The sequence below is a fragment of the Elephas maximus genome, chromosome 1 (genome assembly GCF_024166365.1).
Source record: "Elephas maximus indicus isolate mEleMax1 chromosome 1, mEleMax1 primary haplotype, whole genome shotgun sequence".
In the NCBI taxonomy this organism is placed as follows: domain Eukaryota; kingdom Metazoa; phylum Chordata; class Mammalia; order Proboscidea; family Elephantidae; genus Elephas; species Elephas maximus.
In genome coordinates this window covers 232182242-232210080 of record NC_064819.1, presented here as the reverse complement: position 1 = coordinate 232210080, position 27839 = coordinate 232182242, and the positions used below count along the sequence as shown (strand labels likewise).

The 27839-nt window shown below is 46.3% G+C and overlaps 1 protein-coding gene across 2 annotated transcripts; it reads right to left on the bottom strand.

The window, feature by feature from the left end:
* Positions 1 to 338: 338 nt before the first annotated feature.
* Positions 339 to 27781, bottom strand: PNLDC1 (PARN like ribonuclease domain containing exonuclease 1). Of its 2 annotated transcripts, none has more exons than XM_049904945.1 (19): positions 27691 to 27781; positions 27215 to 27272; positions 26918 to 26991; positions 20366 to 20405; positions 19601 to 19724; positions 19355 to 19443; positions 16254 to 16354; positions 13108 to 13184; positions 12425 to 12568; positions 11851 to 11920; positions 10143 to 10228; positions 8912 to 8967; positions 4511 to 4575; positions 3798 to 3851; positions 3571 to 3613; positions 2957 to 3056; positions 2414 to 2589; positions 2182 to 2280; positions 339 to 715 (listed from the first exon to the last, which is right to left on the bottom strand). In XM_049904945.1, exons 1-19 carry the CDS (start codon positions 27764 to 27766, stop codon positions 652 to 654), a joined length of 1596 nt encoding a protein of 531 aa, XP_049760902.1. In that variant the 5' UTR covers positions 27767 to 27781; the 3' UTR covers positions 339 to 651. The 2 variants fall into 2 exon arrangements, with proteins under 2 accessions (XP_049760902.1, XP_049760909.1); XM_049904952.1 differs by having other exon boundaries at positions 2957 to 3053.
* Positions 27782 to 27839: the final 58 nt, after the last annotated feature.

Sequence of the window (27839 nt, the reverse complement as noted above, 5' to 3'; positions counted from 1 at the left end):
AGAATTGCTGAATCTGTAAGTTAGTTTCTGCGAACAGCCCAGCCGAGTTCAGATGCTTAGGAGAATTAGTGAGGACAAAGCTGCGTGAAGTGTGGGACACCGTACAGGGAAAAAAAAGATGGGGTTACACCCTGGCTTTCAAGGAATACACCTGTGGTTGTATGTATTTTCTTCTAAAATGAATGTTCACATTTTTTGGTTTATAATACTCACCATAACGTCACCAATGCACAGAACACTGACTCTTCCAAGCTTCACTTTTTTTCTTTACTAAACTTAGGATACTTCTCAGATCTAAATCCCCATCGGCCTACTGGCCATTATTTTTTCTCCCCGAAGTTACCTAGCCTTTCATTTGGGGTCTGCTCCTATCGTAATTATCAGTTCATAAGACACTCTGGAAAACTGGCTCAACTCCCCAGAGGTGGGGACCACTTCCCAATCATTTAGAGAAAGAAAAGTGTTGGCCACAAGGGTATCACATCCCAGGATTTCTTTATCATTGAGAATATTTACAGAATTTCACATGCAGAACACCACAAAGTCCCAAGAAAGCACTGTACAGTGGCATCTGCAGACAAGAGGATTCCCACAAAGTCAGCCCCAGATGGGTGTCCCTAGGAGGGCCAGCGGGCGGTGGCCATGCTGTGTTCAGGCGCCAGGTCTTCCGAGCAGAAAGGCCACCAGGGCCCACGTGCTGATTATGCCACAGACCCTGCAAGGCAATGACACAAGTCAGAGCGCCAGGTGGCCGGGTAGGAGCCAGGACACCAGGGGACCCTGAGCACTGGCAGTTGTAAAAGCAGCCAACACAGGCTCCCACTTTGTTCACCCAAATGCTGTTTGCTCCCAGGCGTTCTCCCAGTGCCAACGCTGTGTGTCTCGTCTCAAAGTCAGAGTGGCTTTGGGATACAGACAAGAAGATGCATTTTTCCTAGTGACTTACATACACTGTTCACGGACAGAAAAAAGCAATGGCTAGGAGCCAAACACTTTTCTCCAACAATGAATTTTACTTAGTTATGGCTCCTAACCAGCCAGCCAAAATCCTCATCGAGCTTAATTAACCACGCCTCATCTTTCTAGAAGCTCAGGTCAAAAGCCAGGCCTGGATTCACACCTGACCCTGGATCCAGTGTGTCAGTGGTCCCACTTCCCACCACCCCCACCGTAGGGTGACGGCACCTGTTCCCCAACTGCCCACCCCTGCCCCCGAACTTTGTCTCCTCTACAGTCCCTTCTCCACAGACACACAGACAGCAGAGCAGTCCTTTCAAAATGTAAATTGGATGGTAACTACCCTATTAAAAACCTTCCGATAACGTCCAGCTTCTCCCAGCTGTGCAGCCGCAGTCCTTACCACACGATCTGGACCTGGTTACTTCTGGCCTCACCTGCTGCTGCTCTCCCAGCTCCTTCTGTTCCAGCCATGGGACCTTCTCGCCACCCTGCACACTGGACGCAGTCCCGCCAGGGCCTTTGCCCTCACTGCTCCCTCTGCCTGGAACGCTGTTCCCCAGGCATCCCTGGGTGGCTCCTGCCCTTGCTGCTTCCAAATCTTTGCTCAAGTCTCACCTCTTTAATGAGGGCCACCCTTGCTGTCTCCCCCATTACAACCTCCCCCAGCCCTACTCCCACCCCACCCCCTGACCCTGCCCTAGTGTTTAATAAATCATGTGTATCGGCCGCCATCAAGCTGATTCCAACTCATGGGAGTCCCCACGTGCATCCGAGTGGAACTGCTCCACAGGGTCTTCAATGGCTGTGACCTTTTGGGAGCTGTCCGCCAGGCATTTCTTCTGAGGTGCCTCTGAGTGGGTTTGAACCGCCAACCTTAGCAATCAAGAGCTTCCCATGTGTGTCACTCAGGGATTCCTGGTTTAATAAACACTTATCACCCAATGTATTACAGAATTCACTATTTTTATGCTTAGTGTTCACCACTTCCTGCATAAAAACCATAAAAACAGGGATTGTTCTTTTCTTCACTGATGAATCCCTAGAACCGTGTCCACCGCAGCTGATGCTCAGTAAGCGTTGGTGAACGCTGCCAAATACAGGCCACCATCACCCTCGTCAACACCCTTTACAATGCCCACCAGCTGGCGAATGGGGCTCAATGCAGAACCGACGGAAATGCAGAGCCGTCAGGAAGGCGATGCTTCGGGCCTGGCTACTTACTGTAACACACAGTTGATGTTTGGGGAATGTCTCCAGTACCGATACACGGACACCTGGAGGTCGGGGTGACATCTGTATTCCTTTAAGATAGCCCGAGCACTGCCAACAGAGGTGTTCTCAGGTCAGTCAAGCAAGGTCACTAGACCTCCCGCTCCCACTGGCCCAGAGTGGATAAAGGCACCGAGGTAGGATGGCTGCAGGGAAGAGACCGACTGGGAACCAAGGCACCCACTCCTTAAACTTATTGGTCAGAAGCAGGAACTGGCTCCGTGTGAGGCGCCTGATGTCAAACTTGCAGAGGTTCTGGAACTCCCGGTAGACCTGCTGCTCACTGACCCCCGGCCACCTCTTGACACTGAGGATGAGGATGGGAGGTCGGATACTGGGAAAATCCGGACCAGAAAAATTCTAGAAGATGTGGAGAAGAAAAAAGGGAATTTCCTGTAATTCTCGCTGACATCTTCTCCAATCTGAAAATCCTAAAAGCTAAGCTAGTACTCCATCCTACAGGGTCGCTATGAGTCACAATCAACTCGAGGGCACTGGGTTTTGGGTTAAACTAGGAAAGGCTCTGTGTGGGGTTGGGGGGCAGGGAGGAGTGAAATGAGTCCATGTCAGGTTTTGGTAGAAAAACACAAGCAGCAATAACAGCAGGCTTAGCGGGGTGTGTTATTGTTGGAAACCCACAAACACATCTCAGAGAAGGTCAAGCGGCTCCGCCTCCCACCCCCAAAGCCTCCAAACAGGGTGAAGGAGCAACCTGGAGTCTACTCACGATTTTCGGGACCCCAGCTCGGATAAGATTCACTTGGTTCACATAGGGGGCCAGCACATCCAGGTACTGGGGGAAGGAGGGCTCCGGTGTGGAACAGCTGCTACAGGGACAGAGAAAGCCCCCAGCACTCAGGCCCACGGGTTCATTCACAACGTCCTTGGCTGTAGCCAAGGGCCTGAGGACAGAACTGCTGCCTGCCTTCCACCCCTCACACATCCTGGGGCTCCGTCAACGTGCCAACTAACAACTTCAAGGCCCCTCCCAATGGCCCAAGCAAGAGCAGAGCTTCAAGGGATCACCACCCTCTAGTGACAGTTTGGTGACAAACATTAGCAGCAGAGACTCAGTGCAAGGCCACATGCTCAGAGACATCACTGTCACCCCCTGACATGATGCCCCTACAGTCCCCTTCCAGCATCAGCCCCGCCCTGTCCAGACACCACCACACCCTGAGCCCAGCCCCTCAGTGAGAATGTGTGGTCCGTAGCTGGGCACACGTTTCTCTCCACATCCTTCCTCTTTTGGTGTAGCCGTGGGAGCACAAGGCCTGCACAAGGGCTCAATGAATCCTGACCAACGACTAGATAAGAGGATGAACACAAAGAAGCACTTACCCATGTACTCTCTGTAGAAGCAAGTGAGCCACTTTCAAAAGAACTGGAAAAGAAAACTAGAAATGTAATACACCTCAAGTCACAATGTGAATGGTTCATCCAAACATGGAAACTCATGTTTATGTCTAGAAGTGCAAACTAACTGGAGATAAATGGCGTGCCCAGGCTGGCAGGGACTCATCACAAACATAAAATGGAGTCTTCTCTGAAAGAACATCAACCCTTACCTGACCCACAGAGAAAGGCATCATAGGCTGCTTCATGGGGGCACTTGGTCTCAGCTGAAACATCCAGGAGGAGAAAAGAGAGCACTGAGCAGTGATGAGAACTATGGCCTGGAAGGAGGGCTCCCCTATGCCCCACCCAGACTCAGCACCCATGCTCACTGAGGCACCAACAACCACCAGTGTTGTTCTCAACACTGTGTCTTCCCACACAGCTGCCATCTTTACCTTGGTCCTCTCCACGGCGGCAAAAGGAGCCACGGGAGGAAAAAAGTAAAGAACCAAGAGCTCCAGGGAGACTGAACACCCCACGAAGGTGGAAACAAACACTCAGTTTCTAGGGTCACTCAAGGTGAGGGGGGGTTATATGGTACAAAGGTTAAGCACTCAGCTGCTAACTGAAAGGTTGGCAGTTCGAACCCACCCAGTGGCTCTGCAGGAAGACCTGACGATCTGTTTCCATGAATATTAAAAAAAAAAAAATTTTTTTTTTTTTTTATATTACAACCAAGAAAACCCTATGGAGCAGTTCTACTGTGTCACATGGGGTCACACCAAGTTGAAATCAACTGGATGGCACAAAACAACATATAGGAATAGGGCATAAGCCCTCCCTCCACCTACTGTGCAGTGAGGCCCAGACAAAGGAGAGCTCTTAGCTCTAGCACTCCACTGCTTGCTGACCATGAGAGGAGCTGGAGCTAGTGGGAACATACCATACTTTTCACACTCGCTTGCATGAACGATCACGGGTCCAGAATTCTTAGTGGGGTTCAAGTCACTATTGGAGAAAAACGAGATAAGAACAATTCTCTGAAGACAATCCTTCTAGTTCTCCCCACCCCCTTAAGTTAATGTAAATAAAAATATGTTCTCAGTCCTGGGGTGCCTTTAAGAACAGAAGTGTGGACAAGGGTGTGGACCACTAAGGTCTCAGCAAGGAGGCAAGAGGACAGAGTACTTGTACACGAGAACAGTTAAAAGAACCTCAGTGCAAGAGACACCAAAGAAACCACCCTGTGGCACTCAAAAAAGCACTGGACACCATCCCTGCCCTCAGGTGTCCAGTGTCTGGCAGTGAGGGTAACACACACAGATACAAGAATGACTGTATCCTTAAACACTGTACCTAAGGTGTAAGGGGTATGCTCTGGGAAACTCCAGGCTAAAGGCCCCAGAGAAGAAGCTTCCTGAAGGCAGTGGTACTCAGGGGAGTCCAGAGCTCAGGAGCTGACTCAGCTGAAGAGACAGGGTGGAGTCAGGTGTTTCAAGCTGAGAGGAGACAGCAAGGAGAGAGCCAAGGCCCCCCAGGGGAAGCATGGCCATACCACCGTGCAAAGGGCAGCACCAGAGAGTGAAGGGCCCATGAAGACACATGGAGGCTTCAAGAGCCACAGGAATATTTGAAACAGAAAAACAGCCCAGTCAAATTCACACTTAGCACAACCATTCCAGGGGCAGTTGGGCCATGAAGCAGGACAAGTCATGAGGCTGGAGCACCAGTCAGGCCCTGCAACTACGGCATAAGAAGTAACAGCCTGAACCAAGGCAACACTGGGGTACTGAGAAAGGGAACAGGTTTTAGAGGCGCATAGGAAGCAAAATTAACAGGACCTGATTGACTAGATGTGGTGGCTCAGGGACACCCTTCTGGGCCTTGGCCCCAGTCCCGGTGGTGGTAGGGGGAGAAGGGTCCTAGCATTCAACAGCAAAAAAATCTTCATTTGTTCTCTAACATCTGTCAGGGCCTCGATGTGCTCATGTACATAGTCTCTCTCACGCGCAGTCTCTCACGCACACAGTTTTCTCTCACACACACACAGAATTCTCTCACGCGCAGTCTCTCTCACACGCGCAGTCTCTCTCACACGCGCAGTCTCTCACACGCACATGCTCTCAGTCTCTCTCGCATATAGTCTCTCAGTCTCACACACGCAGTCTCTCTCACACATACAGTCTCTCAGTCTCACAAACACACAGTCTCTCTCTCTCTCTCCCACACACATACACTCAAACCCTCAGCATAGTGCCTGACACCATAAGGACTTAACGGTTGTTGTCCCAAGGACAGGACTGGATTTGAGGGGACAGGGGAGGAGAGTGGGAGAGATGAATCCAAGGTGAAGGTGCCTGTGGGCAGGAATATCCAGGAGACAGTGGGTGAACTAACTGTCCTGGAGCTGGCAAGGTCTGGATGGGGTCGCACACAGTGGTGGGAGCTGAAGCCAGGGGCACGAATGAGGTCACCCAGGGATGCAGTAATAAGTAAGAATAGGGCTGAGGAGAGACCCTTGAGGGAAAGTTTAAGATATGAGTAGAAAAACAAGAGCTTACAAGGGACAGATTTTAAAAACAAACAAAAAGTCCACCAGAAAATGAGAAATCTAGGCCAGAGTGGCAGTGCCACGATAAAAGGATAACTGATATCAGACCACTACTACATGCCAAGCTCTGTCTTGGATGCTGTTCACGTATCATCCCATCAAGATGACAGGTGAGTCTCCACTCAGTGACCTGAGAGCAATTCCAGTGAGGGGACATCTGGCTGCAGTAGGCTGAGGTGAAGTAGGGGCATCTAAAGAGACTTGCTGTGAAGGGAAGAACGCACGCAGCAGAGCTAGAGTTGAGGGTGGAATCAAAAAAAAACTTTATCTTTTTTAAGTTAGGGCAACAGATTTTGATGCTGAGGGAAAGGATCTACGAGAGAGGGAAAGCCTGGACAGACCCCAGAAGGGATGACATGGAGTAAGGGGGCCGGGGGCAGGTGCAGACACAGGGCCCAGAAGAAGGGTAAGTTAGGCGGCTGCCCTCCTTGCCACTGTGCCTCACGCCCAGCAGGCAGGCAGGCATGCTGCTGAGTGATGGGAGAGACGATGAGAAAGATAGCAAAACTGTAACAATGTTCCAGAGGGGCAGGAGAAAGGTGAGGGATTTCATGTCTTTGGCCTCTTATTTTCTTTTGGGAAACGGGGGGCCAGACAGACTTCTGAAGAAGAAGAAGAATATGAAGCAGCAAGGGCAAGAGGAGACAATAGGTCTGAAATGATCTACAGTGTCAGAGGGAAACAGCATTCGTTAGAAAATGGCCACCAAGCGGGAACACATGGCAGTGCCCATGTAAACAGGCAGACAAGCGGCCAAGAGGAACACAGAGCACCGCTCTCTTCAGACAGGCCCCTCTATGTGTGGCCACTGAGGCCACCGTCTCCCTCCTGTGGGCTGCTGGGCCCCAGGCAGGAGGGACCAACCAGCCCAGCAGAGCATGGCTTTTCAGGCAACTGTGTCCTTACACCAGCACCACCCACAGGGCTGGGAAGGAAAGTAGGGGTTACTTTCTTTATGGAAAGGGCAGGGGTTGGCCTAGCAATGAGGGCCATTTCTTCACTTGAATGTTTAACCTGCCCCTGCTGTGCAGCCCACAGGGAACAGGGAAGAAAAGTAAAAAGGCCTGTTCCAGCTGACTTACGAAATAATATTGGAGTCATTACTCCCTTTCCTGGAGCAGAGAGAACGTGACCCTGCAGGAGCTCAGTTCACAAGGGCTGACAAGGGCTCACAAGGACCATCGACTGGGCCCTGAGGTACAAAGACAATAAATAGGATAATCTTGGAAAATACCTTTTAGGGAAACTTTCACATAAGCCGGAAACCCTGGTGGCACAGTGGTTAAGTGCTACGGCTGCTAACCAAAAGGTCAGCAGTTCAAATCCACCAGGTACTCCTTGGAAACTCTATGGCACAGTTTCACTCTGTCCTATAGGGTCACTATGAGTCAGAATTGACCAGACAGCCAGGGGTGCACACAATCCAGAACACGAAAGACCTCCCACTCTTATCTTTTTCTATCAACATTTAGTGAATAGGAATTTGTTGGACCAATGATGACCCTCCTGACTTTTGCTACTGAAACCCGCACCAATGGTTGTTAAAAAAGACAATTCAAAATGTAAGATCACAGTTTCTAGACAATCTGAAAGGGCGAAGCTTTCAATGGTTTTGCTCAGTGGTAATGTTATATACTGATGACTCTAACATTCCTTGGACTTGGGCAAACACGGCTATGCCAGCATGCTTGTCTGTTTTCCAATTCTTGCCTATTCTGTAGTATTCTCTGGACTTGGGTAGACATGGCTGTGGCAGCATGCTTGTCCGTTTTCCCATTCTTGTCTATTCTGTAGTATTTCCTTGGACTCAGGCAGACATTAGCTCTAGCAACATGCTTGTCCATTTCCCACTTTTGCCTTTTTGAATATATGCCGAATAAAACTTCCTTTTTGCTTTCCTGAATTTTGTGATTTTTTTTTCCCCTACAACACAGCAGAGCTCATCACTCCAGTGAGGACAGGCCGAAAGAAAAATAAAATCCCTGCCAACTGAAAATCCCACAGGATTAAGCAGCTGCAGGCAGTCAAGAAATCAAATGACCGCTGCATAGGCAAATCCACTGCAAAAGATCTCTCGGAAGTATTAAAGAACAAGGACGTCACTTTGATGACTAAGGTGTGCCTGCCCCAAGCCGTGGTCTTTTCAGTTGCCTCAGATGCATGCGAAAACTGGATAGTGAAAAAGGACGATAGAAGAATTGATGCTTTTGAACTGTGGTGCTGGTGAAGAAATACTAATACACCAGGGACCACCAGAAAAACAATCAGTCTTAGAAGAAATACAACCAGAATGCTCCCCAGAAGCAAGGATGACGACACTAAAGCTCACTTACTTTGGATACGTCTTCAGGAAACAACAACCTCTAGGAAAGGACATCATGGTTGATAAAGTAGAGGGTCAGAGAAAACAAGGGAAACCCTCCATGAGAAGGACTGACGCAACAGTCACCAACAGTGGACACAAACACGCCAATAATCTTGAAGACGGTGCAGGACCGGGTCATAAGGCTGCTTTGAGTCAGCCGAATCAAGAGCAATTTTAACGGTAGACATTTTACCAAGCTCCCTGCCCTCTAGAACAGGGTTTCTCAGCCTCAGTGCTATTGACATCTTGGCCAGTAGGAGTACCACCACCACCATCCCAATGACTTTGTGACAACCAAAAATGGCTCAGACATTGCCCCAGTTGAGAACCACTTTCTAGAAGCAACTCCAAAATAATGTTTTCCCTACCTGTTAAGGACTTCATAAACTTCTGAAAGATTTGAAACCCTTGGGAAATTCAGTTCCTGAAATGATGGAAAACAAATCAGGGAGAATAAAACATTTGCAATTTTTATCTCAGTGTTATCAAATGCCCATTAGAATGACCTGGAAAATGCTAACTCCTACAGCTTCCCTTTCTCAAACATTCTAACTGTCCTCATTCCTTAATTATGGTGTCAGGGTACCTAGTATCCTTGGGTCTCCTATAAGGGTCCCCATAACCCAGGCTGGGGGTCAGGAAGCACGGAAACCAACTCATACCCTTCTCCCTTAGAGAACAGGTTTTGAAGGGATTCTATAAAGACAGGAATCTAAGGTATTAGACCTAGGCAAAGAACCTATATTGAGAACACCAGGCAGCACAAGAACCATGGAGCAGTGCCAGGTTAAAACATCTTCAGAGTTCTGCCTCATCTTGTCGGAAAGGAGCACACATTGGTTTCGTCGGACCAGTCCCAAATCCTCCCCATTGCATCCCTGGATGTACGGAGACAGGCAGGCATCACAGAATGCTATCCTCACTAAAATACATCAAGTAGAAACAACAGATGCCTCCGTGGGCCAAAATGTACCAAGTAACCCATTCCCATTTTGCTGGTTCCCTTCTTGAATAGTGATCTGGTTCCCCTTTCTCTGTCCCTCAGTTTAATTTCTAAGAAGCATTTAAATCAGTTGGGTCCTTCCCAACTCCAGGTGGACTCCCTGCCTGCACACGAGAATCACCTGGGCACCGCTGAAGTCAAGATGAGAAGCTGGGTCTAGGCCCAGGAATCAGTATTTAACTTCCCAGGTGATTTTACTGCGCTGTCGGGGTTGAGAACCCATTCCCCTCAAGGTCAGGCAAAGATGACATTTTCTCAAGAGTTTCAAGAGGGAACCCACCCTGACACTCTTCAAGCACTCTGCAAATACTAGGCATCAAGCTCTAAAATACATTGTTCTGTTGTCCAATCTAAGTAAGCGCCTGAAATACACACAAGTAAGTCAAAACATGGAAACCTGGGTGAAGGAAGGAAAGTATCCATAAGCTAATATGACGACCTTGAGGTACCAGAATACAAAGGAAACTGGTAACAGTTTCAAAATAAAAAGGGTTCAAAGAACATTAAAAAAAAAAAGGTAAGAAAACAGACAGAAAGCTAAGTGTTAATGGGACCAACAAGGCTTTCCTTAACCCAGAGATATTTCATTAATTTACCTTCCAGATATCCTTTGTTACATTCTTGGTGTCAATGAGAATAGGAAATAGGTGATGGATATTCAGCTTAAACTGATCATAGCTTTCTGAGGAGAAAGACCCAGAGAGTCAGAAGTGAGCTCATTTGTTGGTAAAAATGGGAAGGAAAATCCCCCAACCTAGCTTTAAACAAAGTGAGCAAAAGCCAAAATAGCAATTGAAAATGTCCTTAATCTTATCATTAAGGATTGCTAGTCTCAAACCAACCCGCCATCACAACATCTAACAGGAAGAGCCAAATGGTTTCCATTAAGTTTTCGCCAATGGAATAAGAGGAGGAAAGAGGCATGATTGGAAAAGCACATAGGAAATCACTCATAAATGTTCAGAGAACCCAAGAAAAACCAGCTACAATTCATTATACTGAATCATTGTAATGATAAAAGGAAAATAAAAACTATGAATTTATGTATTTATCAAAGTTATACCTACATGCCGTTTAATGAGGTTCATTGCAAAACAAACAGCTGCAACCTGTTCCCTCTTCCCTCCCATTTCTGTGTTGCCCACAGGCAGCCACGTTCAGTTCTGATTCTGTTGTTATTCAATTCCCATATCTCTAAGTAGCCTGTTTATGCGGCTAGTTGATTTTTTTGTTCTAGACTCATAGCTCTTGGCTTCCTGCCAGGTAAGATGCTCACTAACTCCTTCGTCCTGCCTCTGCCATCACACACATTCCCTAGCACTCTCGGCCTTCCTCGCCATTACGCCATCTCAGCATTTCAACCATGGCGCGCAGTAGTCACAAAAGGCTGTGTGATATTCTACAAAAACTTTTCCTTTCTTGTACAGCTTTTGTTCTCCTAGGGATTGTTCTGTTTTGTTTTGCTGTTTGCTTAGCTTTTCACCAGTGCTTACTACTAATTTTACCCCTAATTCTCTCCCAATTCTCCCAATCTCAATATGCTCAAACTCAGGTGTTTTATCATTTCTTGGGGAAATCTCTCCTGGTACCATCTCACTCCTTTTAATCTAGACTACTGTTCTCTTTATATTTATTAATTCACTTAATCCCCACAACTCCATGACATGGGTACTATCATTACCCCAATTTAACAGGTAAGGAAACTGAAAACAGAGATGTTATAAAGTAGCCTGCTCGAGAAGACACATATGCTGGGGGGACGGGGGGTTCGGGCAGAGCTCTGGAGGCCAAGCTTTAACCATTACGTATCTGCCACATGCCCAACAATGGACTCAGTCATGGGGAATTATGACATGGCCCTAAGACACAATCACACAGCCATTAAAAAGGACATTTACAAAGTCTTCAATGGCATAAATAAGTCCTTCCAGAAAGTGAAAAAGACCTGATACATAATGTAATCAAATATGTAAACTCTCACATCAGAGAAGAAAACAGGAAGTGTTAGGACTAGAGCTGAGAATAAAGGTGACTTCCCTCCTTCTCACATTTCTGCTGTCTGTAATGGGGGGAGGGGAGTCAATTCACAGTACATCTGTTCTTCTTCCTTGAGGAAGTCTCCTATCTTCCACTCCAGGACACGGTAACAGCAGAGTAAAGAGCCCTACCCGACCTCTCCAGAAACCACAGATACCTGGAGGCCGTGCATTTTGGGGGCTGCTTTAGGAGCACAACTGGGGACCACTCCCCTCACCAGATGCACGGGAGGACAAAAGGGAAGGAGGACGGCAAACGTTTCCCTACCTGGGAGATGCCTGAAGAACTTCTCATGAAGATGCAGCAGATCCATCAACATGTTATGTCCCACTAAGGGCTACTCGGAGTAAATCAACATATTAGAGACATGGAATTTAAAAAACAAAACAAACAGACACTACAGACTAACAGAAGTTTCTTGGAAAGGATTTCGCTTTAGGACCTACTGCAAGTCTAGTCATACGATCACCCATCCTCACCCTCATTCCACCCCCATGAGAGGCAGCCCAACTGCTTAAATGCCAAAGAAAGAAGGGAAAGAAGAAAGCAGTAGGGACTTGGGGCAGGTCCCCGGGTAGACACACGTAGTCCCCAGGTGGCCTTAGGTCGGTCAGTACTGAAATTCCCGTGTACCTGAAAAGAACAAAGAAAGAGTAATGTTTCATATGGAACAGTCTTTTCTCAAATTAACCTACCACGATTTGGTGAAAGCTAGGCTAGATCCAGGAAACCACTATCAGTGAGAAGTGATCACTTATGGAATCCGCTTTTATTGGTGATTGATCTATCAGTATCTACAGAACACTGCCTACAGGCCAAGAAAGGAGACTGGATTTCCTACCTTCTGGGCTTTCACCAGCATCTGGAAAAAGACAGAAAACCCCTTTGCAGAGAGAAGAATCTTCTCCTTCCAGCACCTCTCGCGCTCACAAGAAGTGTTCTCAAGGTACCAGCGATGCTGTTTACTCACTTTCTTCACTGTCACCTGAAGTGAAAAGTAGGGTCAAGGTCCTGGAAAACCAGGTTACTGGTTCCTGGGAACAAAGGTAAGAGAAATGGTTCTTCATCTCAAAACAGAAGAAAGCAGCCCAAAACTAAAACCATTCCCAAAGCCAACTCTTCAGACAAAGATTAGACTGGACTATAAGACATAAAATGATACTGGTGAGGAGTGAGCTTCTTAGCTCAAGTAGACACGTGAGACTATGTGGGCAGCTCCTGTCTGGAGGCAAGATGAGAAGGTGCGGGGGGGACAGGAGCTGGTTGAATGGACACAGGAAATACAGGGTGGAGAGGAGGAGTGTGCTGTCACATAGTAGGGAGAGCAACTAGCGTCACATTAACAATGTGTGTATAAGTTTTTCTATGAGAAGCTGACTTGAATTGTAAACTTACATTTAAAGCACAATCAAAAAAAAAAAAAACAGAAGAAAGCAGCAAGAGAAGTCTTTCACAGCGGCCAATCCGGTCCAAAGAGAGAGACAACAGAGCCACTAAGACTCCCCATCCCAAGCGGAAACTCACCCCTTGGTCCTTCGGCACCGTCCAGATGTTGGGGAGGGCTTGCTGCAGCACCAACTGGACCTCGAAGGCCTGGAACCCTATGGCAAGGAGACACCGGCTCTCACTGAGCCGCACAACAGCCCTGGAACAATATCCCACTTCCACCAGAAGAGAAGCCCAGAGGAAGAGAAGCTAACAGACGGAGCAAGTGAAAAAAGGCAGCACTCAGGTTTCCTGAAGCTCAAGAGCCCACGTATGTGATCACAGAACATGATCTAGGGCAGCTACTCAACGTTTCTGGTCTCAGGGCCACTCTTAAAATTATTGAGTACGGCAAAGAGTGTGTGTTTGTGAGCATTACAGGTACTGACATTTATCATGTTAGAAATAAAACCTCTGAACAAACATTTGAAATTTTGTTTTAAAATAATAGACCCACTGTACTTTAGCATAACTAACATTTTTAATGAAAATTAACTTTTTCTCACAAAAGAAAAAAGTTTAGTGAAATGACTGGCACTTTTTACATTTTTGCAAATCCCTTTAACGTCTGGCTGGAATCTTTTATCAGCTTCTACATTCAATCTGTTGTCACAGGTTGTCGTCATGGAAACATTGTTGCGGAAGCACTCAATGAAAATGTGGCCTCAAAACAGATACGCAGCTAGAAAGGGAAAGAATTAGTAGCCTCATCAGATCACCCTGGCTGTTCTTCTTCAGTATGACTCCAAAATCCAGTAAGTGGTAGTTTCTTAAAGATGAGTTGCAGCAACACAGAATCTGACAACAAACTTCTCATACTGTCACGTTAAAACCAACTGGTCTGTCTTGCACTTTGACTGGATCTTTTACCCATAATTCTGTAACACCATGATCGGTTCTTTGGAACATACTGGTATGCTAAGTTATGCAGGGCTTCCAAACATGCACACATTTCATTCCACGATACCAACAAAAGACAGAGCTAACTATCCCCACTGATCTCATCTGAAAAGCCGGCCCTGGGAAACCATCAAGCTTATGGTGGTAGATGCAAGTTTTCAAAAATTCCAGTTTCTGATTGAAAGCTCGAATTTTATCACTAATAAATACTGTCAGTTATTTTCATTGACATGACAGACTCCCTCTTTTCATCCGAGAAAATGACAAATACCCAAGTCTAAATAACCACAGTTCTTCCAAGATGATGTTCCATGAAAAAGGGTGGTTAATCCAGCTCTGAGCTCAAAACTATGTACGTGGTTCTCAGGACAACCCTGGTACGTACTTAGGTACACAGCTGCCATGTTTGATGCATACTTATTTTGACACACTGAATATTAAAAAATTGTGTAATCAAAGATCGAGATTTGATAAAATCAATAATAATTATTTCTTCACCAAGCAGGTTCTTAAGTTTTTTGTTTTTTTTTTTTTACAGCACGCATGTGATTAGTGCCACAGCCTTACCTGTACTAAGGCGCCTCAGGTTTACCTGTACTAAGGTGCTTCAGGTTTACCACCATTGCTGTGGCACTACCTGCATAAGTGGTGAAATGATAATAGCAAGTAACAGCTGATATCCTAAGAACTTCTGATCTTGTGGAAAGGGTCTCAGAGAGCCCCAGGGGTCCACAGATCAGGCATGACGAACCGCCCTCTAGAGCATGTTCATTGTGGGGAAAAACTTCAGAGATTAAGGAAAGTAATTAAGATCAGAGAATATAGTGCACTCAGGGTCAGTGTTACGGACAGAATTGTGTCCCCCCAAATGATGTATTTTAAATCCTAACCTCTATCCCTGCGGCTACAAGCCCATTTGAGAATGGGCTGTCTCTGTTGCGTTCATGAGGCTGGATTAGTGCAGGGTGTGCTTTAAATTAACCTCTTTTGAGATATAAAGGAGATTAAACAAGCAAGAGAAGCGGATGGGGTAAGACAGATGCCAAGACACATGGAGATCTCCAAGGACGGAGGCAGCAGAAACTAGAGATGACCACCATTCTCTAGAGTCAACAGAGACAGAAAGCCTTTCCCCAGAGCTGGCACCCTGAATTCAGACTTCTAGCCTCCTAAAATGTGAGAAATAAATTTGTTTGCTACAGCCAAACACGTGTGATATTTGTTATAGCAGCACTAGATAACTAAGACAGTCGGCATAAAAAGGATGGCTCTGATAGTTTCAGGGGATATCTAAGACAATTGGCATGTTAAAATCTATTAAGAAAACATTCTGCATCCCACTTTGAAGAGTGGCGTCTGAGGTCTTAAACGCTAGCAAATATCCATCTAAGATGCATCAACTGGTCTGAACCCACCTGGAGCAAAGGAGAATGAAGAACACCAAGGACAGAAGGCAATTACGAGCCCAAGAGACAGAAAGGGCCACGTGAACCAGAGACTACATCATCCTGAGACCAGAAGAACTAGATGGTGCCTCGCTACAACCCATGACTGCCCTGACAGGGAATGCAACAGAGAACCCCTGAGGGAGCAGGGGAGCAGTGGGATGCAGACCCCAAATTCTCGTAAGACCAGACTTAATGGTCTGACTGAGACTAGAAGGATCCCGGTGGTCATGGCTGCCAGACCTTCTGTTGGCCCAAGACAGGAATCATTCCTGAAGCCAACTCTTCAGATATGGATTGGACTGGACAGTGGGTTGGAGAGGGATGCTGGTGAGGAGTGAGCTTCCTGGATCAGGTGGACACTTGAGACTAGGTTGGCATCTCCTGCCTGGAGGGGAGATGAGAAGGTGGAGGGGGTTAGAAGCTGGCGAAATGGATGCGAAAAGAGAGAGTGGAGGGACAGAGCAGGCTGTCTCATTAGGGGGAGAGTAATTGGGAGTGTGTAGCAAGGTATATATGGGTTTTTGTATGAGAGACTGACTTGATTTGTAAACTTTTACTTAAAGCACAATAAAAATTATTTAAAAAAAAAAAAAAAGGATGTCTCTGAACGGAATTTTACTTCCTAGTCTTAATATTCGAAGTAGGTCAGAAAGCCTCCAGCTTTTTCATTCAGGCCAGACCTTTGTCTAAGCCTGGAGCTACTTATCTTCTCAGCTAATGCTGGCATCAGACCCAGTGGTTGGAAATCCAGGCCCAGGAACCCAGGGTAAGAGAGGGTGTGCTATCCCCAGTGGCTGGCCCACGATAGGGGCCTGCCCCAACACCCCTCACACCTACCAGTGATGCCAGGGAGAGTCATCCAATCGCCTTCCTCTGCCAGGGCCAGCCACCGTGTAACTCTATCAATTACCATCTTGATTTGGTCTTTATCCAAAGAACTGAAAAAAGCACAGGAAAGCAGAAATATCAGAGACACTGCACTAGAACTGTAAGACAACTTAAAATGCATCTGAGGTCTCCAGTGTTGATGCTGGAAGCTAGTGAAGAAAATGGACCCAAAAAGATCATTTATTTCCAGGTCTTATCATGCAACAAGAAGCCAAACACTTGGCCCATACACTTCCAAGCATTCCTGGGAACACATTAGGTCCCGTACTGCTTCCCCAGGACTTCAGAGAAGTTACTGGGATTTGGTCAGTACTGAGCACTACCACATGGAGCCCTGGTGATGCAGCGGTTAAGAGCTACAGATGCTAACCAAAAAGGCTGGTAGTCTGGATCCACCAGGTGCTCCTTGGAAACTCTCTGGGGCAGTTCTACTCTGTCCTATAGGGTCGCTGTGAGTCGGAGTCAACTCTGCGCCAACGGGTTTGGTTTTGGTTTGAGCACTACTATCCGTACTGGCTTCTTTATGCCACTTTCAGAGGTGGTGAAGTACCATTTGGTGAAATAAGGAAAAGACAGGGACTCTGGTAAATAGATCTTCTCCTGTGTTAGAAATATAAGAACATAATGTGATTTGGAGGTAAGGAAAGACCTTTTTCCAACATTTCAAAATAAGGTTAAAAATTCAGTTTGTGTTTTTCCATTACAAAGAGCTACATTTTAGTATGAAAACCACCAGAATTAAAAAAAAGGAAAAACTCCAACATTACATAAGAGAATTCCTGGACCAGGTAATCAATCACAACATTTTAGAGTTAAAAGCTAATTTAACCCCCTTCGTGATACAGGCAAAGAATTTAAAGCCCCAAGAGCTTAACTGACTTGTTCACAACCACCCACTGAATTCAGAGCAGTGGCCGGACCAGCACCCAGTGGCCTGCTCTGCCTGCCACAACCACCCTGCCTGCCCACCCTCATCACCCAGACTCTTAACTCCACAGCAGTCCTGGGTTTAAGTACTAAGTCTCGAGAACTATGCTTGGTACTGGGGACCAAAGACAGAAGACAGACATCCTGCCCTCAGGGAAAACAGCAGAAACTAACACACCAGAGCAAATCCACCCACGCCGAGGCTTGAGTTTGAAAGTCTGTGCACAGCACACAGCTGGGACAGCCAAAGTCACCCGGGAGTTCCCCCTGAGCAGTCTTGGGGTTCTCTCTTGCTCACCCCGCTCACAGCACCACTTATGCAAACCAGTCTATGCAAACTAAGATCACCCACCTCTAATGTCAAACTGTGTGGTGGATGACAGATCCCACTCCACACACCAGCTGCACTGTTTGGAAATCTCAGCTTCCCTCCCTGTTCAGTTCAGACCTTAGCTGCTCACACAAGCCTCCCGTGCCCCCAGCCACTCAGGGATGGGTCAGTGGGTACCAGCTGCAAGCTTGGGAGTCCCTCTTGACTCCCTCCACTTCAGACCATCTGGCTCCCCCTGTTCCTTTGGGTCCAGTCATGTGCTGGAACAGTTCATGGAGCTGACAGGAGTCAACACACCTGCAATAACAGCTTTAATGTAACAAAAAAGGATACAAATGAAGAGATACATAGGGCAAGGCCCAGGAGGGGTCCCAGCTCAGAACTCCTACACCCCTGGGAGATGCACTTACTCTTCTGAGCAGATGTTCACTCTCACTAACCCAGAAGCTCCCCTGAGCTACCATATTCCAGGGCTTTCATCAGCCAGTCCATGCGCTCATTATGTCACCAAGTGGGCTCCCTAGCCAGACTGGCACCAACAAACCCTCAGGTATAGTCGAGATACCTCAATTACTTATGAGATCCCTTATGGTGATTTTTCTACAAACCAAGGGCAAATGCCAGATGAGGGAATTCATTGCCCCACACCGTCAGAAGACCCCAGGGAAGACCAACACAACATCTCCCAGCAGTCCGACAGAGCCTTCGTTCTTCCCTCCAGTGCTGGAATGGTGCTCCTGTTTCTTTATCTCACCCCCAAATTAAGAGTTTTTTTTTTTTTCCCCCTTCACTTTTAAACACTAACACCACACTCGGTGCAGGCAGGGGGTCACCTAAGAGCTGAACCTGATGGCGCAAACAGCTGACTGCCATTTTTCATCTCATGTGTAGGAAAGGAATCACCAGCCCCACAGAGGGTTCTGTTCTGGCTGAGCACATGAGTGGACTCCATCCCAGTTAAATGTGGATGATACGATGTCACCTTTCTTCTAGCAACAGTGTATCCAGGGGCAGATTATCCAAGAGGCAAGGTAAGCACAGTGCTTTCCTTGCTTACCAGAATATGTGTAGTGAAAAATTTCACATTGTTTTCACCACATCAAAGACTCTGCCTCTCTCCCAAACCAACAGCACCTTCCTACAGAATCAAAGCCTCTTGTTCTTAACCACGGCAGCACCAGAGGTCCACAGATTAGCATATATGCCCACATCGGCCCATGCGTGTCTTGTTTACTGGTTAACCCATCCCTGTGACTGTAGTGAACGATTTCACCAACAGTGATGGATTAACCACTAAGCAAGGTATGTACAGCTGATTTGTGGGTACCTTTGATGTGGCGAAACCTACGTGAAGTCTTTCACTACAGATTAGTAAGTAAGCACGAGTTAGCCTCTGTGCACCTCACATAATGGGTAATCCGTCCCTGTCACGGATTGTAAACTTGAAAACGGGCTTTGATTCTGTAGGAAAGTGCTATGGGTTTAGGAGACAGAGAGATAGATGACAGCCATACCTAGAAAGAAAACTGGATTTCACCACCAGGGACGGAATAATCAGTAAGCAAGGTACTCACGGGCTGATTTGTGCGTACTTACTATTCTGCAGTGAACGATTTCACGTGGGTTTTGCCACACCTTTGGTTGTAAAATTGCTCAGTACAGATTAGTAAATACGTACAAATCAGCCCATGCGTACCTTGCTTATTGGGTAATCCGGCCCTGAGTGTACCTATCCACAGGAATGAAAAAACAATGACAAAACCCAAAAAACGCTTGGCAAAATTAGCTCTACCTGCGAACTCTCCAGTTCCCACACAGGATACTGTGTTTAATTTTCCTCTCTTGTTCTTCATTCATATATGGGATTCCATTTTTGAGAAACTAAAAAACAAAGCAAGGAGACTGGTCTGAGTATTTTCTGTACCCAGAGTGAAAAGAAGCCTTTTGGTTCACGTGGACAAGGAAGACGGGGAAGAAATCCAGCCGACAGACCAGGTAACTTTTGTAATGGTCCCGCTTCCCTCCTCCAATGCCATACCTTGTTATAGTCGAAGCCATACTGATTCAAAAACTGAACGCTAGAAGCCTGGAAAGAGAATTCTGAATCCAAAATCCCAAACGTTGTAGGGAAGAGAAAGAAGTTACATGAATGGGATACATACCTACAAAAAGATAAACATAAGGAGAAGAAGTGAAACCATCTGTCAAACGCTGGCTCACAAAGTAGGCTTCAGAGTTGGCTCTTTCATTTAAGAAGTATTTGAATGTCTGCTATATATCAAGTACTATGACTGGCATTGAAGGACCAAAGAGATGAGGCAGAGACTTGCCCTCAGGGAAGAGTCCCCACAGGGACAGATTGTGAATGGCCCCACTAGGGCCGCTCTTTAGTCAGAACGTGCAGCTCAGCACACTACTGTGACAGACGGGGCCGTCTTAACAGATGGAATGGCCCTTCTGACTCGTGGGGGCCTGTGATCTGCCAGATAGGCATTTTAAACATCACCCTCATTACAACACACTGTGGTAATCGCTCTAACAAAGGTGCATAGACCAACAACGGAAACAGGGAAGGCAGCACTACGGCACAGGGCAGGGTGGCCAGAAAGGCCCCACAGGAATGGCACTGCTTCCGGGCCTGGCAGGGTGAGCTGGGATTCACAGAGAAGGGCACACAAGCAGGTGGGAATGTGGAGCGTCTGGGGCACGAGGCTCAGCTGCCTGAGGTAAAACTTGAAGGGCAGCAGCTGTAGAAGGTAAACAGACAAGAGCCATATGTTTTGCTGAAGGTCTTTATACGTACTTGTTGGACTCTCCTTTGACTCTGGAAAACACAGACAATCCTAGAACGACAACAGAAAGAATGAATACGTAGGCAACCTGAAGTTACCCAACAAGCCAAAACATTCTGAAAAGTGCTTTGCATCCCAAGATACTACCCTGGGCTTTAGAATGGTGTAACTTTGTAATGCTTACAAATTAGAAAGTCACTGTTCAGGTGCATTCTTGCCTCAAGATAAACATTAACAGAACCCTCTTTGACTCACCACAGAACCATTATATAGTGGAAGAGCCGAGAACCATTCAAGCTGCCAGAACCACAGAGAGCTGTTTCAGAAGTCAATGCAGCCTCTTAATTGAGAAAAGTTTATTATTTTCCAAGATACTAACTTATAAACAGCATGTTTAGTTGAAATCTCACGTGGAAAAAAAAAAAATGAGATAGAAAAACAAAAATAGACAACAACTACTGAAAGCCTACAAACACACACACACACACAATTCAGCCTATTAAGTCTAGGCAGGAGGAAGATGAAGTAAAGACAGATGTGAAGTATGTGAGCTATCGAATTGTAATCCACACTGAAGTGGCTAAAATATAATTGCGGATGGTTCTTCAAATACAGAAGTAAATACTGACAATTTTTTAGCTTCAGAACTAACCTGAGGAAACTTCAGAAACCCTAAAGATTTATAAATTTAGCTGCTTTAAAATGTCTGTGTTGTTAAAAAGACCACACACAAAGTGAAAAAGGCTTCAAATAAAGGGTAACAATAGAAGCATGTAACCAAGAGCTGTTCCCCTTTCTTTTCAGAGGTCTTACAATTAGGAAAAACAACCACAATAGAAAAATAGGAAAGGACGACGATAGACAATTCAGAGAACAAACACACAGATGTTCACTGTCACTCATCAAAAGCAGGGGTCAATAAAATCTGGCCCACAGCCTGTTTTGTGAATAAAGTTTTATTGGAATACCAACCATGGTCGTTCATTTACATACTACACATGGTTGATTTCACACTACAATGGCAGAACAGAGCAGTTGTAACAGAGTCTCTGGGTGGTGCAAACAGTTAACAGGCTTGGCTGCTAACCAAAAGGTTGGCAGTTCAAATCCACTCAGAAGCACCTTGGAAGAAAGGCCCGGCAACCTATGTTCAAAAAATCAGCCACTGAAAACCCTAAGGAGTACAGTTCCACTCTGACACACGTGGGGTTGCCATGAGTTGGAATCAACTTGGTGGCATAAACAGTTCTGTTTTGTTTTGTTTTTAACAAAGACAGTATGGCCCACAAAGCTTAAAATGCTTACTATATAGCCCTTTACAGAACAAGTCTGCCAACCTCTTTATTTTAAAATGTTTGTCAGTTTGTCGTACTGTGGGGGCTTGCGTGTTGCTGTGATGCTGGAAGCCGTGACACCGGTATTCAGATACCAGCAGGGTCACCCATGGAGGACAGGTTTCAGCTGAGCTTCCAGACTAAGACAGACTAAGAAGAAGGGCCTGGCACTCTACTTCTGAAAAGCATTAGCCAGTGAAAACCTTATGAATAGCAGCAGAACACTGTCTGATACAGTGTTGGAAGATGAGCTCCCAGGTTGGAAGGCACTCAAAAGATGACTGGGGAAGAGCTGCCTCCTCAAAGTGGAGTCGACCTTAATGACGTGGATGGAGTAAAGCTTTCGGGACCTTCATTTGCTGATGTGGCATGACTCAAAATGAGAAGAAACAGCTGCAAACATCCATTAATAATCGAACCTGGAATGTACAAAATACCAATCTAGGAAAATTGGAAATCATCAAAAATGAAATGGAACCCATAAACATTGATATCCTGGGCATTAGTGAGCTGAAATGGACTGGTATTGGCCATTTTGAATCGGACAATAGTATAGTCTACTATGCTGGGAATGACAAATTGAAGAGGAATGGTGGTGTATTCATCATCAAAAAGAATGTTTCAAGATCTATCCTGAAGTACAACAACACTGTCAGTGATAGAATATCCATATGCCTACAAGGTAAATATGACTATTACTCAAATTTACGCACCAACCACTAGGGCCAAAGATGAAGAAACAGAAGACTTTTATCAGCTGCTGCAGTCTGAAATTGATCGAACATGCAATCAAGATGCATTGATAATTACTGGTGATCGGAACGCGAAAGTTGGAAACAAAGAAGAAGGACCAGTAGTTGGAAAATATGGCCTTGGGGACAGAAACAATGCCGGAGAGCGAATGACAGAATTTTGTAAGACCAACGGCTTCTTCATTGCAAATACCTTCTCTCACCAACATAAACAGTGACTATACACATGGACCTCGCCAGATGGAACACACAGAAATCAAATTGACTACATCTGTGGAAAGAGACGATGGAAAACTCAATATCTTCAGTCAGAACAAGGCCAGGGGCCAACTGTGGAACAGACCATCAATTCCTCATATGCAAGCTCAAGCTGGAACTGAAGAAAATCCCAGCAAGTCCACGAGAGCCTAAATATGACCTTGAGTACATCCCACCTGAATTTACAGACCATCTCAAAAACAGATTTGATGAATTGAACACCAGTGACCAAAGACCAGAGAAGTTGTGGAATGACGTCAAAGACATCACACATGAAGAAAGTAAGAGGTCATTGAAAAGAAGTACCAAGATGGATGTCAGAGGAGACTCTGAAGCTTGCTCACGAATGTCAAGCAAGCTAAAGCAAAAGGAAGAACTGATGAAGTAAAAGAACTATAGATTTAAAAGGGCATCTCAAGAAGACAAAGTATTATATTGACATGCGCAAAGAACTGGAGATGGAAAACCAAAAGGGAAGAACACGCTCAGTGTTTCTCAAGCTGAAAGGACTGAAGAAAAAATTCAAGCCTCAAGTTACAATAGTGAAGGATTCTATGGGGAAAATATTAAACGATGCAGGAAGCATCAAAAGAAGATGGGAGGAATACAGAGAGTCAATATACCAAAAAGAATTAGTCAATGTTCAACTATTTCAAGAGGTGGCATATGATCAGGAACCGATGGTACTGAAGGAAGAAGACCAAGGTGCTCTGAAAGCATTGGCGAAAAACAAGGCTGCAGGAATTGATGGAATATCAACTGAGATGTTTCAACAAACAGATGCAGCACTGGAAGTGCTCACTCGTCTATGCCAAGAAATATAGAAGACAGCTTCCTGGCCAACTGACTGGAAGAGATCCGTATTTATGCCTATCCCCAAGAAAGGTGATCCAACCGAAAGTGGAAATGATAGAATAGTATCATTAGTATCACACACAAGCAAAATTTTGCTGAAGATCATTCAAAAACAGCTGCAGCAGTATATTGACAGGGAACTGCCAGAAATTCAGGCAGGTTTCAGGAGAGAACGTGGAACCAGGGATATCGTTGCTGACGTCAGATGGATCCTGGCTGAAAGTAGAGAATACCAGAAGGATGTTTACCTGTGTTTTATTGGCTATGCAAAGGCATTCAACTGTGTGGATTATAACAAATTATGGATAACATTGCGAAGAATGGGAATTCCAGAACACTTAATTGTGCTCATGAGGAACCTTTACATAGATCAAGAGGCAGTTGTTCAGACAGAACAAGCGGATACTAACTGGTCTGACGTCAGGAAAGGTGTGCATCAGGGTTGTATTCTTTCACTATACCTATTCAATATGTATGCTGAGCAAATAATCCAGGAAGCTGGACTAAATGAAGAAGAACAGGGCATCAGGATTGGAGGAAGACTCATTAACAACCTGCGTTATGCAGATAACACAACCTTGCTTGCTGAAAGTGAAGAGCACTTGAAGCACTTACTAATAAAGATCAAAGACCACAGCCTTCAGCATGGATTACACTTCAACATAAAGAAAACAAAAATCCTCACAACCGGACCAATGAGCAACAACATGATGAACGGAGAAAAGATTGAAGTTGTCAAGGATTTCATTTTACTTGGATCCACAATCAACACCCATGGAAGCAGCAGTCAAAAAATCAAAAGACGCATTGCGCTGGGGAAATCTGCTGCAAAGGACCTCTTTAAAGTGCTGAAGAGCAAAGATGTCACCTTGAAGACTAAGGTGCACCTGATCCAAGCCATGGTATTTTCAATTGCATCATATGCATGTGAAAGCTGGACAATGAATAAGGGAGACCAAATTGACGCCTTTGAATTCTGGTGCTGGCGAAGAAAATTGAATATACCACAGACTGCCAAAAGAACAAACAAATCTGTCTTAGAAGTACAGCCAGAACACTCCTTAGAGGCAAGGATGGCCGCATCTTACATACTTTGGACAAGTTGTCAGGAGGGATCAGTCCCTGGAGAAGGACATCATGCTTGGCAGAGTACAGGGTCAGCAGAAAAGAGGAAGACCCTCGACGAGGTGGACTGACACAGTGGCTGCAACAATGAGTTCAAGCATAACAACAATTGTAAGGATGGCTCAGGACCAGGCAGTGTTTCGTTCTGTTGTGCACAGGGTCGCTATGAGTCGGAACCAACTCGACGGCACCTAACAACAACAAGTAAATCAAAATAGCAATTAGATCATGTTTCCTCTACTAAACCAAAAAAACTCATAATCACAGTGTTGGTGAGGGAAAGAGACAGGTTCACTGCTTCTGTTAATGTAAATCACCGTAAACTCTGTGGGTGGTTGGCAGGAAGAGAAGGAGCCCTGGTGGTGCAGTGGTTAAACACGCAGCTGCTAACCAGATGGTTGTTAGTTCAAAGCCACCAGCTGCTCTGCGGGAGAAAGATGTAGCAGTCTGCTTCTGTAAAGATGACACAGCCTTGGAACCAGACGGGGCAGTTTTACTCTGTCCTATTTTTTTTTATAGGGTCACGATGAATCACAACTGACTCAGCGGCAATGGGTTTGGTTCAGGGCTTTGGTCTAGTTCAACCCTCTGCTGAGAATGTGCATTTCCACCCCAGATATACTGAATCAGAATCCACATTTTAACAAGATCCCCAGGTGTGGCATGTGTACATAAGAATCACCTGGGGATCTTGTTAAAATGTAAACTCTGATTCGGCATATCTCAGGTAGAGATGCAAATTATCAGCAGAGGGTCGAGCTGGAACAAACCGGCTCGAGACCTTGCTTTGGTTTTGGGTTGGGCAGGAAGGGGACTAGTCTGACAAGGTACATCGATACTTTAAACCACTTGTTCTCTAACGTGCAATTCTACTACTACAAGTGTGGCAGATGCACGTAATCACGAAAGCATGCTGCTGTTGTTGTCAGGTGCCGTCCAGTCAGTTCCAACCTACCGCGACCTTACAGGACAGAGTAGAACTGCCCCACAGGGCTTCCAAGGAGCAGCTGGTGGATTTGAACTGCTGGCCTTTTGGTTGGCAGCCAAGCTCTTAACCACTATGCCACCAGGGCTCCCACAAAAATACAGTAATTTATAAATATCAAGATTTAATACACACAAGTGGTAACAGAAACATGCATTATTAGAAGACTGAATCAATAGATATATTCATAGATTAGAATACTATGCAGTTGTTAAAAAACAAACAAGAAATCTGTGTGTGCTGATACAGAAAGACCTCCAAACTCTATTAAATGAAAAAAGCAAGGTACAGAGCAAAATGTTTATAGTATGAACTTCTCTGGGCAAATTTTAAAAATAAAAATCATAACACATTTTTCCTTGAAAGACGGACAACAAACAGATTAACAGTGACAGTTTCTTAACAATGATTTACTTAGGCATTACTCATTGTTACGGATGAACTGTGTCCCCCAAAAAATGTTCATTGTAAATCCTAACCTCTATGCCTGTGGTTATCATCCCATTTGGGAATGGACTGTCTTTGTTATGCTAACGACACAGGACTAGTGTAGGGTGTGTGTTGAGTCCATCTTTTACAAAATATAAAAGCAGCAGAGATGGGAGAAAACAGATGCCATGCCACATGAAGATCACCAAGGCACCAAAGAACAGGGACCTTCCCCTAGAGCTGACAGAAAAAAACAAGTCTTCTCCTAGAGCTGGCACCCTGAATTCACACTGCTAGCCTCCTAAACAGTTAAGAAAACAAATCTGTTTGTTTAAATCACCCACTTGTAGCATCTCCAGGAGAGCAGCACCAGGCAACTAAGACAGTCATGAAAACAGTGTGGCTAGTTTAAGTTTCTGCTTGTTCCAAAGTGTTAGGTCCCACAGACATAAAAAACCCAAACCTGTTGCTGTCGAGCGAATTCCGACTCATAGCGACCCTACAAGGGCAGCGCAGGGCTGTCCCATAGGGTTTCCAAGGAGCAGCTGGTGGATTCGAACTGCCAACCTTTTGGTTAGCAGCCATAGCTTCTAACCACTGTGCCACTAGGGCTTCAAGTTCTCCATGCCTCCCTGCTGGGAAATCGAACCCCAGTCTCCTGCGGGACAGCCAGGATATTTACCACTATACTAACCATGGCCAAAACCAAAACAACATACAAAATGATACCCGCTATCTCAGAGAAGTATCAAAGCTGTTTTTTTACCAGTAGCACACTAGAATAATAAAAATAATTCATAACAAACAGCTGAGTGTTTAACTCACCAATCTGACAGATTGTAAACTGCTGGACACTCTGCCGGCTCTTTAGATACCACTCTGATGGCAAGTCAAACAGGCTGTGGAAAAAGGCAAGTCACTGCGCAGGCAACGCTGCCTGTCCTCGCCATCAGCCCCTCCACCAGGACAGCTGTTCCCTGTCACACAACTAGGGAAGGGACATTCCAAGTCTAGTGCACAGACAGCGGCCCTGCACGTGGGGGCGCCCAACATCGAGCTGTCCCTGCCCCCAACCCGACGCCAGGATGGCACCTGGAGGTGACACAGGTCAGTCCCCGTTACCTGATCTGCTGGGGCCTGGACAGGGTGGAGCGAAGGCCAGTGAACTCTATGTCCAGACCTGGGGGGAGGAGGGAGCAGAAAAGACAAAAGTCCCGCAAAGACCCTGGCACCGCTATTTATGCCCTAAACGTTTCAGATGGCAAACATCCTCTGCTGCCCAAGAAGCCAGGTATGGTCAGGGGAGGACATGGAGACCGACGAAGCAGGGAGAAGCCAGGCCACCCGGGTCCGTCCGCCCAGCCCCGCTGGCACTAGCGGGCCCTGCCGACAGCGCAGCGGGTGTGACCTGCTCACCTCCCAGCCCAGGGCACCTTCCTTGGGATGGAGACGCCCGAGGGCGCGGAGCCCCGGCCTGGGCCTGGCACCGTCTCGGTCTCCCAGTCTCCCCTTCCCGACGCCCCTCGGCCTCCCATCCCTCCCCCGCCGCCCCCGCTCGTCCCCACCGGGCGTCCCCAGCCTGGTTCCCGGCGTCTCACCCACGAAGTCCGCGCGGAGAACCAGCTCCTGCAGCAGGGGCAAGAGCTGCTCGAACTCCTCGGCGCCCACGTCCATGGCCACGCAGGTCCCGCAGGCGCCGGCGGAGGCCGCGTGGAGCCGCGTGCTGCCCACTTCCGCCCGCCCGCCG

What these genes read in the sequence shown, in the direction of transcription:
- PNLDC1 (XM_049904945.1), bottom strand. Translation starts at nt 27,766, where the DNA reads ATGGACGTGGGCGCCGAGGAGTTCGAGCAGCTCTTGCCCCTGCTGCAG. An exon ending in TCCAGGCCCCAGCAGATCAG is followed by an intron (nt 26,992 to 27,214) that starts GTAACGGGGACT and finishes CTTTTTCCACAG; the next exon opens with CCTGTTTGACTTGCCATCAG. An exon ending in AACATCAACTGTGTGTTACA is followed by an intron (nt 716 to 2,181) that starts GTAAGTAGCCAG and finishes ATTGCCTTGCAG; the next exon opens with GGTCTGTGGCATAATCAGCA.